The sequence below is a fragment of the Pagrus pagrus genome (genome assembly GCF_965226575.1).
Source record: "Pagrus pagrus genome assembly, chromosome: 15".
NCBI lineage: Eukaryota > Metazoa > Chordata > Actinopteri > Spariformes > Sparidae > Pagrus > Pagrus pagrus.
In genome coordinates, this window is record NC_140199.1 from 27,919,327 (window position 1) to 27,932,163 (window position 12,837).

At 41.9% G+C, this 12,837-nt stretch overlaps 1 protein-coding gene across 4 annotated transcripts in view; it reads right to left on the minus strand.

Annotated features, from left to right (window-relative positions):
* Window positions 1-11,919, minus strand: part of slc2a15a (solute carrier family 2 member 15a) — an 83,134-nt gene extending 71,215 nt beyond the window's left edge. For all 4 annotated transcript variants that reach the window (XM_084376607.1, XM_084376605.1, XM_084376606.1 and 1 more), the window contains exons 1-2: window positions 11,686-11,919; window positions 11,131-11,287 (exon numbers count right to left, since the gene is read on the minus strand). Coding sequence is in view for 2 of the 4 variants with exons in the window: in XM_084376605.1 (XP_084232731.1) it covers window positions 11,131-11,175 (45 nt within the window). In the remaining 2 variants the exon portion in view is untranslated. The remainder of the gene's footprint in view (window positions 1-11,130; window positions 11,288-11,685) is intronic.
* Window positions 11,920-12,837: the final 918 nt, after the last annotated feature.

Here is a 12,837-nt window from a genome sequence, read left to right on the forward strand (position 1 = left end):
TACAGACATACTACAGGTACATATATTTGAAACTTATGAACATTTAATCATAGTATTCTCTTATTACCATCGTAGACGTGTCTGTCGCAGATACATATTGCTATAGTTTAATCGCTCAGGCTTTGGTCATTATCCTGCTGCTGTATGAATCCTTCTCCACAAAGACTCACATCAATACTAATAAGCTCCCAACCATGGACAAACCAAGGATTGTACCACCGTTTACGGTCTGAAAGAGTGTTATTGTCAGGGTGGAAAAGCATCTGGAGTAATAGAAGTAAATCTAAATGTAGCTTATCTCTGATAGCACTTCCAGTCTACCAGATTCAAGGATCACGTGTGAGTGTGTGTGTGTGGCAACCTTATTTGTCCTTTATTCATTCCACAACCTCCTCCTTCCCATGAGTTAACTCCAGGTTCATCATTAGTAGGAGACGGACTGAATTGAAGGCAGTGTGGCTCTCGTTAAGCTAACTCAAGTAAAATGCATCCTACCATCACACCAACTTTTTTTTTTCATTGAGTCCAACTTGTTCTTGATCAGTAAGAGCTGACTATCAGTTATAGGTCAATGGGAAAAGGAAAAGTGACAATATTATGAACAAAACACAGGGAGTTACAAAGAATGTCTTTCATACTGATAAATGTCTATTTAAATGCTGTGCGAAAACTACTGTGGCACAGGCTGAGTATTGAGAATGAGCACAAACGGTACCTGGCTGACTAAGTTCGCGCTTTTCCTGAATTTCAGCAATCCTCCTTAAAATTGGCTTTTGTCCCTCATACAGTTCTGTGCCTGGATATTTCCTCTCCCTTGTTGGAGTGAGTTGGGGCATTATTGAGTGTTCCTCCCGTTAACGGCTCCCGTGTGCTGCGCGCCGGAGAAAGGGGTAATCAGCTGTGATAACGATCAGCTGTTTGGCCACGTTAGTAATCGTGCCGCCGTGGCGCCTCTCTTCCTCGCCTTTGTGATGTTCATTCAACACCTGACGGTATGTAGATGTGACGCTGTTACAGTTATCAACATAGTTATTGTTTAGATGCTAATGTGCTTTTGTTTATGACAGGGTTAAAAGGTGCGTGATCGTCTCTGCCCGCACCGACACCCTCCCCTCTCACGCTGCTGTTGGCTGGCTGCTGTTTTGCTTCAGCTGTTTTGTCGTTTGTGCGCTGTTTGATGCTTCACTGCATCCACTCTGCATCCCTACTGCGCATGTCTCCAGATCTTAAAGTATGTATGGACTGATTTCTTAAAGGGAATTTCTTTCGTTTTTGCTTTGCTCGGCTTTGCTTTGCTCTGCATGTTCATTTGGACTTGACTATTTTGTTTGATATTTTTGGGGTTTTTTTGCATGTTGCTTGGGTTTGATTAATTTTGCTTAATGTTGAGCTACTTTGCATGTTAACCTGAATTTGAATATTTTTGCTTTCTTTGACGTTTTGGGTTGCTTTGCATGTTTGGGTTTGATTATTACATTATTATTGTCACTGTTCAGCTGTGGCAGACTGGCTGTTGTGTTTTTTTCCCCCTCCTTTCTCTCCCTCACCGGCTGTGTGTGTCCGGTGGGCGTGGCGGCGGCGGCAGCAGCAGCAGAGTGGCGCACCTGCTCCTCCTCATCATCATCACCCGACTATATCAACCTGGTCTCTCCACAACTTCAGCGCCAGATTATTCCGTCACTTACGGTGATCGCATGTGCCACGTATCAGTAACTTGCTCTAGAAACGTACTCCTTTGTACCTCTGTACGCCTATTGTTTTTGGCTCACTCTCCAGAAAACCTGCTGCGCACCTCCGCTCAGGCCTGCCTGCCTGCCAGCCTGCCCGCTCCTCTTCCGACCTGCCTGCCTACCAGTCGACCTGCCAGCCTGGTCTCCTCGCCTGCACAAACCATCTAAAACTACTCTGTTCAATAAACCTTTTGCTCCCTGACATTCGGTCTCCGGTCTCTGCATTCAGGTCCACAGAAAACTCAAACCTAACAATTATATATTTTTTTTGTTAAATCCTATTAGCTTAATATTTCTGCTTGACAGTTTTCTTTGTTTTGCATTTGTTTGGTTTTGTCAAGTTATGTGTGTTTAATTGATTTAACCCTGATTTCAAACCAAATTAGTTAATTGCTTTCTTTGGGGTGGGGTTGTTTTAAGAGTGAATGTGTTGAAATATCCACATTGCACATTTGGTGTGTGTGTGTGTGTGTGTGTGTGTGTGTGTGTGTGTGTGTGTGTGTGTGTGGCGGTAGAATCGTGTCATAATGTGTGCGCACGTATCAACTGAACGTGTCACATGCGCGTGCTTTGACCCCTGTGCAGCAAGCAGCGCCTGACGTGTAATGTAGTTTCCTCATTGACTTATAATGGTCCCCCGTTCACACGCACGTTCACGTGTGATGACTGCTGCACGCCGGTAATCACACGACGCGTAGTGACTACGCGTAACATTCAAGCGTTTTTTGCGAACGCACGCATTAACGCTCGCATGAAGATAATTGAACATTTGTCACGCGCTCACACGTACGCGGAAATGACGTGCGCAAACTGTCACGCGTAACAAGAAGCTGCGTGCGCATGAAGCAGCGTGCGCACGTCTGTCTGTCACTGTTTGACAAATGTTGTTACGCGTTCACACACACGTGCGGTCGCAGATTCTGATGTGCGACCAGAAGTTGATCTGCACTGTGCGCAACACGCCGCGTACTTTGACGCCTCGCGTAGTTGTTCTGTGTTCCATTTTCATCCAGTAGATGGAGCCATCGATCAATACGAGATACAGACATATAGGCTTCTGGACACGCACTTTTATCAATAATTAAGGATTTGATTTGAAGTTATTTTATAATGGCATGCAGTTATAAGAGAGCTAGAATGGATGAACACGGCATCTTTATTGTTAAGAAAATGAAACTTTGATCACTAAATCAAGCCATTTAAGGAACATAACAGCATTATTTGTACCCTTGAATGAAAAAAAGAAAAAAGAAAAGTCTGCGCTCCTGACTCAGGGCTTTCATGCATTTCCAAAAGTGGACCTTCTCTCAGTTGACCTACTGATGAAGATTTTAAGCAGGGTGGAGACATCGCTTTCATCCATAAGGTCACTGTGAACGTTCATATCGGTCAAATGTGTTAGTCTCTCCTGCGTCATAGTGCGCAGCCAGGTTTTCAGCCTGCGCAAGGCTGAGAAAGAGCGCTCGGATGCCGCGACAGATATTGGCAGGGCCAGACACAGCTTAACGAGCTTCTCCACCTCCGACAGCATGGAGCGGGTTTGGGGCTGCAAGGTATGCAGGATGGACACAACAGCTTAGCCGCTCTGGTGGAAAGGGGGTCAGTTCCGGGGAACCCACATCCACTCGTTTCCACTGAGCCGCCTCAAGAACTGCCTGCTCTCGCCCTGCAGCTATGCGGAGTCCTTCCTGATCAAAACGCTGCTCCGCCTCGGAGCGCACCAGGTCCATATGCAGCCTGACTCCTATGCCAGATGCATAGGACACTACTAGTATGTAGTCAGGCAGGCTGCATGTCACATCAAAAGCATAGATCTATGCATTAATTATATGAAAGAGATAAATGTAAGTCAAATCAAATCAAATTTTATTTGTATAGCCCAAATTCACAAATCAGTTTGCCTCAGAGGGCTTTACAATCTGTACAGAGACGACACCCTCTGTCCTTCGACCCTCGATTCGAGTGAGGAAAAACTTGCCCCCAAAAAAACCCTTTTAACAGGGAAAAAATGCGGAAGAAACCTCAGGAAGAGCCACAGAGGAGGGATCCCTCTCCCAGGACGGACAGACGTGCAATAGATGTCGCATGTAGATCAGAGCAGATCAACGAGATCACACCGTATACAATTATAATAGATGGTTGACAGGAATGAAAGTACATAAAGAGGTATTACAGCAATGATAATGAAATGCACATAATGGAAATGTGACTACTAGTAGTAACAGTAGTAGTGGTTAACGGTAAGGATAGTATGTAGTAATGCATTACAATAATAGTAGTGAAACGTATGTAACAGAGATATGACTAATATTAGTCAGAGTCTTTATTGTTTTTAAAGCGTAATGCAGTGGGTAGGGAGGCTGATGGGGTGCGGGGGGGCGGATGCAGCCGACAGACAGGGAGACAGTCCAAAGATCTGATGACTGGAGAGACACGATCCACCCTCCTGGTCCCACTGTGGACTCGAGCAGCAGCGTATATACAGTACAGACCAAAAGTTTGGACACACCTTCTCATTCAATGAGTTTCCTTTATTTTCATGACTATTGACATTGTAGATTCACACTGAAGGCATCAAAACTATGAATTAACACATGTGGAAATATGTACTTAACAAAAAAGTGTAAAACAACTGAAAATACGCCTTATATTCTAGTTTCTTCAAAGTAGCCACCTTTTGCTCTGATTACTGCTTTGCACACACTCTGCATTCTCTTGATGAGCTTCAAGAGGTAGTCACCTGAAATGGTTTTCACTTCACAGGTGTGCCCTGTCAGGTTTAATAAGTGGGATTTCTTGCCTTATAAATGGGGTTGGGACCATCAGTTGTGTTGTGCAGAAGTCAGGTGGATACACAGCTGATAGTCCTACTGAATAGACTGTTAGAATTTGTATTATGGCAAGAAAAAAGCAGCTAAGTAAAGAAAAACAAGTGGCCATCATTACTTTAAGAAATTAAGGTCAGTCAGTCCGAAAAATTGGGAAAACTTTGAAAGTGTCCCCAAGTGCAGTCGCAAAAACCATCAAGCGCTACAAAGAAACTGGCTCACATGAGGACCGCCCCAGGAAAGGAAGACCAAGGGTCACCTCTGCTGCGGAGGATAAGTTCATCCGAGTCACCAGCCTCAGAAATCGCAGGTTAACAGCGGCTCAGATTAGAGACCAGGTCAATGCCACACAGAGTTCTAGCAGCAGACACATCTCTAGAACAACTGTTAAGAGGAGACTGTGTGAATCAGGCCTTCATGGTAGAATAGCTGCTAGGAAACCACTGCTAAGGACAGGCAACATGCAGAAGAGACTTGGTTGGGCTACAGAACACAAGGAATGGACATTAGACCAGTGGAAATCTGTGCTTTGGTCTGATGAGTCCAAATTTGAGATCTTTGGTTCCATCCACCGTGTCTTTGTGCGACGCAGAAAAGGTGAACGGATGGACTCTACATGCCTGGTTCCCACCGTGAAGCATGGAGGAGGAGGTGTGATGGTGTGGGGGTGCTTTGCTGGTGACACTGTCGGGGATTTATTCAAAATTGAAGGCATACTGAACCAGCATGGCTACCACAGCATCTTGCAGCGGCATGCCATTCCATCCGGTTTGCGTTTAGTTGGACCATCATTTATTTTTCAACAGCACAATGACCCCAAACACACCTCCAGGCTGTGTAAGGGCTATTTGACCAAGAAGGAGAGTGATGGGGTGCTGCGCCAGATGACCTGGCCTCCACAGTCACCGGACCTGAACTCAATCGAGATGGTTTGGGGTGAGCTGGACCGCAGAGTGAAGGCAAAAGGGCCAACAAGTGCTAAGCATCTCTGGGAACTCCTTCAAGACTGTTGGAAGACCATTTCAGGTGACTACCTCTTGAAGCTCATCAAGAGAATGCCAAGAGTGTGCGAAGCAGTAATCAAAGCAAAAGGTGGCTACTTTGAAGAACCTAGAATATAAGACATATTTTCAGTTGTTTCACACTTTTTTGTTAAGTATATAATTCCACATGTGTTAATTCATAGTTTTGATGCCTTCAGTGTGAATCTACAATTTTCATAGTCATGAAAATAAAGAAAACTCTTTGAATGAGAAGGTGTGTCCAAACTTTTGGTCTGTACTGTATATATATATATATATATATATATATATATAAATCAAACTCTGCTTCTTTGATCTTCTTCTCCTCCTTCTCATTCTTCTTTTGGCAGGCAGTGTATGGCTCACTGCTGCCTCCCCTTGTTGACTACACTTCAATAAAATGAAAAGGCCAACTACGCGAGGCGTCAAAGTACGCGGAGTGTTGCGCACGGTGCAGATCAACTTCCGGTCGCACATCAGAATCTGCGACCGCACGTGTGTGTGAACGCGTAACAACATTTATCAAACAGTGACAGACAGACGTGCGCACGCTGCTTCATACGTACGCAGCTTCTTGTTACGCGTGAAATACAATCTGCACGTAACAACGCACGCACGCACGCACAACAAAATTATCATGCATGCACACACACGTTACTGCGCATCTCTCTAGTTGTTTTGACATCGATGTACCTTCATAGTGTGTGAGTGTGTGTGTGTGTGTGTGTGTGTGTTGGAATTATTGTTAAAGAAAATTATTGTTAAAATAAAGTATTGATTTTGTACGCTGGATCCAGTCTCAAGTCTTCATTATAAACAAACTTGTGCGCTTTAACTTCGCAATGAGTAACATTACTCCCCAGGTGAAATTCCTGGGGTGGCGTTGTGGCAACTGTTAATTTCTAGTACACTTTTTCACTAGTTATTGATCAAATTGTGATTATAAATTCTTTAAAGTAATCGACTAAATTATTACACTTTAATTACATCCTCCCTCCTGAGCACGCCACATAATCATGGACTAAACATTGTAGCGTCCCTAATTGAGAAGCTACGAGACGTTCAGCTGGGTTTTCTTTTCCTTTATTTATCCCTTGAACACAGGCTACTGTGGGCCGTAGCCAACGCCAAAACAATAAAACTTGCTGCCTCAACAGAGCACACACACGCTAACATCGCTCCTTCCTGCATTCACCCGCAGACCTCTCAAACAACCCTGACCTCTCTCACTCTCAGCCAATCACAGGCAAGCTATCTCACACACTCCCTGTCATAGGTAGCTGAAAATGACTGACAGGCTTCACAGTTTCTGAACTGGGAACATGTTCACTGACATTAAGGAAAACTCATTAACTGCCTTAACATTACCTTGGTTTAACACACAGTATCACACAGTGACCTACACATCACTTTATTAACCCAGTCCGTTACATTACATTTCTGATCTGCTGCCACGTTACGAACCGTCCAGACCTCCGAGGTCATCAGGTACAGGTCTGCGTTCAGTCCCTAGAGTCAAAACTAAACATGGAGAAGCAGCGTTCAGTTTTTATGCGCCACATATCTGGAACAAACTCCCAGAAAACTGCAGGTCTGCTCCAACTCTCACCTCTTTTAAATCAAGGCTGAAGACCTGTTTTCCACTGCTTTTCACTGAAGCAATTTTAAGGCTTTGAACTGCACTGTGACTTTTATTTTCTATTCTTGTCTCTTTTAAACCTATTCTATTTTAGTCTACTTTCCTATTTCTTAACTTGTTTTAATGTTTTGTTTTAATGTATTTTAAATGCAATTTTTAATTTCTTTTAATGTAATTTTTATGCCCCTGTAAAGCACTTTAAGTTGCCTTGTGTCTGAATTGTGCTATACAAATAAACTTGCCTTGCCTTTGTTTGATCCACAACTGTCAACAATGATGTCTGATGGAATGTGGCCTGTGGTTGCCAGTGGCTGTGGCTAGGGTCCCAATGTGAGTGAATGTTTTTGCGAGTTAGACAGCAAATATGTCTTAAAAATAAATACCCAAAAGGAAAAGGATTCAAATCCCTGGCTCCCCCAGCTGCATGTTAAAGTATTCTTGAGCAAGATACTGAACCCAACATTGCTACTGATGAGCAGTTGGCACCTTGTATGGCAGCCTCTGTCATCAGTGTATGAATGTTTGTGTGAATGGATGAATGTGGTAAGTGTTGTAAAGCGTTTTGAGCAGTCAGACTGTAAAAGCGCTATAGAAATGCAAGTCCATTTACAGCTAACTAGCAGCAGACTGCAGCAGGCGGTCTGGTGGACTGTGGTCATTTTCACAGTGAAAATAAATGCAGTCTTTGTACGCTCTATGTGCAAAAAAAAAGTCAAAGAAAGTCTTACTTCTGATAAGGTTAGCAAATTAACCTCTACATACAGTGAGGGCCAAATTTGACCCATTCTGAGATTTGAAAAACACCCTAAATAACATTCTCTAAGCTTGAAATCTCATGGCTTTTCCTCAGCAAGTATTATTTTGGTTTTTTTGCCATGTTTGTTTGAAATTTGCAGACCAGTTTATTGAGTATGACTAACGCACTTAATGCAGTTATGCAGTATGAGTTGTGTAATGTTAGTTTGACATAAAAGAACGGCATGTGGTTTGCACACTGTTTTAAATGGTTACAGTGAAACCTACTATTCAATAAGGTTGTTACATCCTTCACTTTTAATAAAATTATGGGAATAATCGTGACTGTTATGAGCTCCTCTTTTAATAACATGCAATCATTGTAATAGACATTGATTAATTTACCAACACTGAACTAATAGTTTTGCTGTGTCAGCCCTGCTTATTGCTTCACTTCTCTTTGGATTAGAAAACATGTTTTCCAATGTGAATGAACCACATAAACTCAATGACCTGGCCAGTCAAACATGGGCCCTGCAGCTTTGGACTAGGAGGGACAAAGATCGTCCTCTCTGCAAATGATGTTGCTATGGTGGCGGCGCGCATGGATGCAGCAGCCCCTCTAGGGATCAGTGAGAGTGAAAGTTTTGGGTGTACTACCTATCCCAGACGTTCAGCCTGCAAAATTTACAGCCGAGAGACTTTACTAAAAATCAAGGTAACGCAGGCTGCTAAAACTATGATGCTTGGTTGGGATTTGGACATATTACGCCAGCGCAGAATCTTATTGGAGCCAGCCAACTGTAAGAAAAGAAGGCAGAAGCGGAGCGAACGTAAACAAAAGAGGGGGAAGAGAGCCGGGATCCATGCTAGGCTAACCCCTCCAGACCAGCAGTACCATCGCTCCTACTCTCCAACATCCACTGCTGCGACAACAAGCAGGATGAGCTATGTCTGTTGAGAGAACTGTACCTGTACCTGTTCAAATGTTGGAAATACTTTATCTATAAATATATCTAAGAAGCTATGAATTTCTTTTTCGAACCAATCATTAAATATTATATTAGTAAATGAAGGTGCAAAGGCATGGTTTTCCATAAGAGGGCTTTGAAGGGAGCAGGACTGCCACCCATAGAATTTTCGAATCTGGGACCAGATCTTGAGTGAATGGGAGACAATCGGATTACCTAATGATCCAGGGTCTACAGTGGCAGAGCTGAAAACAGCATGGCTCGAAGGGAAGAGGGGTGACAGCAGGTCTTTTCTATACCTAGCCATATTGGAGGGTTTTTTTGTAGCCAACAGGCCATCATTTTAATATTGCCCGCCCAGTAATAAAGTTTAAAATTTGGCAATCCCATACCTCCTATTGATTTTCGTCTCTGTAAGAAGATCTTCTTTAATCTAGGGTTTTTCTTGTTCAAAATAAACTCAGACTATTTTATCTATGTTCTTAAAAAAAATCTTTTTTGATACAAATGGGAATACACTGATATAAAAAAAAGAAATTTGGGGAGGATGGTCATCTTGATTATGTTAATTTGCCCTGTAGTCCTTGGGCCAGACCATATATCGGTATCACTTGAGTGGGCAAAACCTTACCTGTACTAAATAGTTTTTAGGGTCAATATAAGTAAACTAAAATATGATAAGACTTTTCATAGAAGCAGCTTTTTATATTTTTTTGACATTTTGTTATTTTCCTCTATAGGCGGATTTTCATTCATTCCATAAAGAACGTAGACAGCTAATAGCACATTAAAAGTCATATAACACTCTTTTTGGACATCACACTGCTCCTTTTTTATGAATAAAACAAACTTGTGTCTAATTAAATGAGTTGATGAAGTGGGTGTGGCCTATTATTTGGTGGTGGAGCAGTTCTTTCAGGAATCAAAGCTGAATGGGACACAGCTGTCACAGCTGATAAGAACTAACTTTTTATTGCATGTTAAGGGTTATGAAAATGCATACAATATATATACGCATGTGCATGAGTATCTAAAGAAGCATGTTGCATTGTTTAGTGACTTCTTTTGAGACAACTATATTTTTTTCATTGCATGAAGGCAGTGACTTAAGGTATTATGCAGGGGTGTAGCGCTAATATTAGAAGTGGGGGAGCACATCTATACCATTTCTACACTTTTAATTACATGTAAAAACAAAATATTCATGCATGCGTTAACCGGTTGTGACACGGTAAGTGCATTTGCAGGACGTGGGAAAATGGGCACCTTCAAACGACTGAAATCAGACAGGACATACCAGGAAGCCTTCCTTGAGCTGGGCCTTGCAGCTGGATATACAGTGGATGCGTGGTTCCCCAGCACCAGATGCTGTCTTGCAAACTACCAGAGTGCACGTCTCAACAATGGGCTGAAGTGCACAAACCTGTGCAAATTACAAACCTGTGCCAACGAATGCAGTAAGGAAGAGCCCCCTGCACACCTGACAGACTCAGATGTAGCTGAAGATACTGATGTTGATTAAAAAATGATGATCGTAAGGGGCCAATCGTAATTGACCCTCTGTGACTCAGTGGCACTATGATGTTAAGTGACATTGTCACATTTTTTTCTGTTCTCATCTGTTATGTTGTTATACTTTGTTTTCATTTCATTTCACTTCATATTAAAGTTCTCTTGTTATTGTAACCTTTTTCTCAGTCTTCTCGGGTTCGTTCTGATCAACTAGGTTCGGGTAAGGAGACTGGCAGTAGCACTGAAGCACGAGAGCAACTGATCTCCAGCCCACATAACACACAACACAGAATATGGTATAAATGTATATATTTAAATGTTCAATTTTTCTCTCAACATAAAATAGTCAGCCTTACACTCATTAAATGAAATGCAGTTCTTTCCACATAACTTAAATTCACAGAATGAAATAAATTAGCTGACCCAGGTAAGTACCGGTATAGAATTTTTTTTTTAAAAATGTGTTTCTTTCCCCTCTAATGGGTTCAATTGTCTTTATTCTTCCCTGTTTCCGTTGTCTGTTTCAGTTTATTCATTGTCTTTCAGGGTCCTCCAAGAAGAAAACAGTTCTTTAAGTTCCTTTGTCAGTTTTTTTTTGCAAAGGGGTGAAAAAAATAATTTAAAAAATACTGAGATCTCAGAAAAAAAGTGCAACTAAAATGTGTCACTCCTCCGGACTGAGCCTTGTCCTACCACACTGATGTCCACACTGCGGTCTGATGAACCAAGAGCCTCCATGCAGCATGGCGGGTGATACAGGTTGCAGTTGAACCAAGGGCCTCCACGCGGCAATGGCGGGTGATGTGGATCACAGTTGGGCCGAAGAACTCTTCCCTCAAAAAAAACCAGCCTGCATAATATGCAGCGTAATTATTTATCAGCTTAAATGACTGTCTCTTTACTTCTTCCAGTGTAAAATTAAACAATACAGCTTCATCACTTAGAATATAAACAGCTCAAATACAGAAAATAAAAAACACATGAAATACTGCATCATTGTGGTATCTGAGCTACAGCGACAGCTATGGAGCTACGCTCGGCCTCATTACCAGGCCGCAGCTGAGCCAACAGCTCGGAAAACTGCTAACCGTTCGTCACGGTAACACACAATAACAACATATCACCACAACATCACAAAAAACACGTCTCAATACCATTAAACATTTATTGACTATCCTGACTGGCTTTCTCTTTATGTACTGAACCAGAATGATACTGCTAATCAAGCTAACGGTGCAGCTAACTCACCAGAATAGTTCAGAAAAGTTCGAGGAAACACTGTCGGAGTTGCTCCCGGGATCGACTTCACTTCCACCTGGTAAGTATCTCTTCACACTCACTTCCTAACGACAGTTTTATCACAATATTCGCAACTATGATCACGTTTGGTCGCCGAACGAGGACACTTTGCTCCGCGGCTACATGAGGTTTCTCCTTTCTCTGTCGCTCACCTTCTCACACACCGAGAGCTGCGGGTGATGCATTCAGGTAAGCTCATAAATTACACTACCGGACGACAAACAACTACGATGCATTCAAAGGGTTCTGTAAATTACACTACTATGAAACTAACCAGGGTTACATTATGCTGCTTTTAGTCTGTAATATGTCCTGTCTGTAACCAGTCTGCTGTGCCGTCAATGGCATCTGAATTTCCCCCGTGGTATCTATCTATCTATCCATCTATCTATCTATCTATCTATCTATCTATCTATCTATCTATCTATCTATCTATCTATCCAGCCTCTACACCAATTGAATAAGGTATTGGGAAGAAATATAATTTGTCAAAAAGTATCCTTAATTAGAAACTACATTGCAATGATTTAGAACTGACAATCTGCTAATTTAAACTTATATATTTACACCTGTATTAGATAAATTACTTGAAACACTACTTAAGGGTTTATTGCAAGTCTCTATGGCTGGCTAATAGTTCAAACACACCCAAAGGAGAGGATATGATGAAAGAAAGATGATTTCCAGGGAAGGCAATTTTTCGTTTTTGAACAGCAGCAGTCTATTACTTTAAGAGGTGATAAATAGGCCTACTATAAAGCTGCCAGTCAGGTCAAAACTTAATCTAGGGATGTATAGGAATAAAATAATCACAACTAGAATTTGCCCTCCCAGGTGATACCAATACAGACCCTTTCCAAAAAATTAGAATATCATGGAAAAATTTATTTATTTCCATAATTCCATTCAAAAAGTTAAACTTTCATAGATTATAGATTCAGGGCCCACAATTTAAACGATTTCAAGTATTTATTTGTTTATTTGTACATAATTTGGGCTTCCAGCTCATAAAACCCACGGAAACAGGAATTCAAAAAATTAGAATACTGTGAAGAAATCACCATTTACTTCTCAGTTTTTGCAGGAAAAAAACAAAGAAAT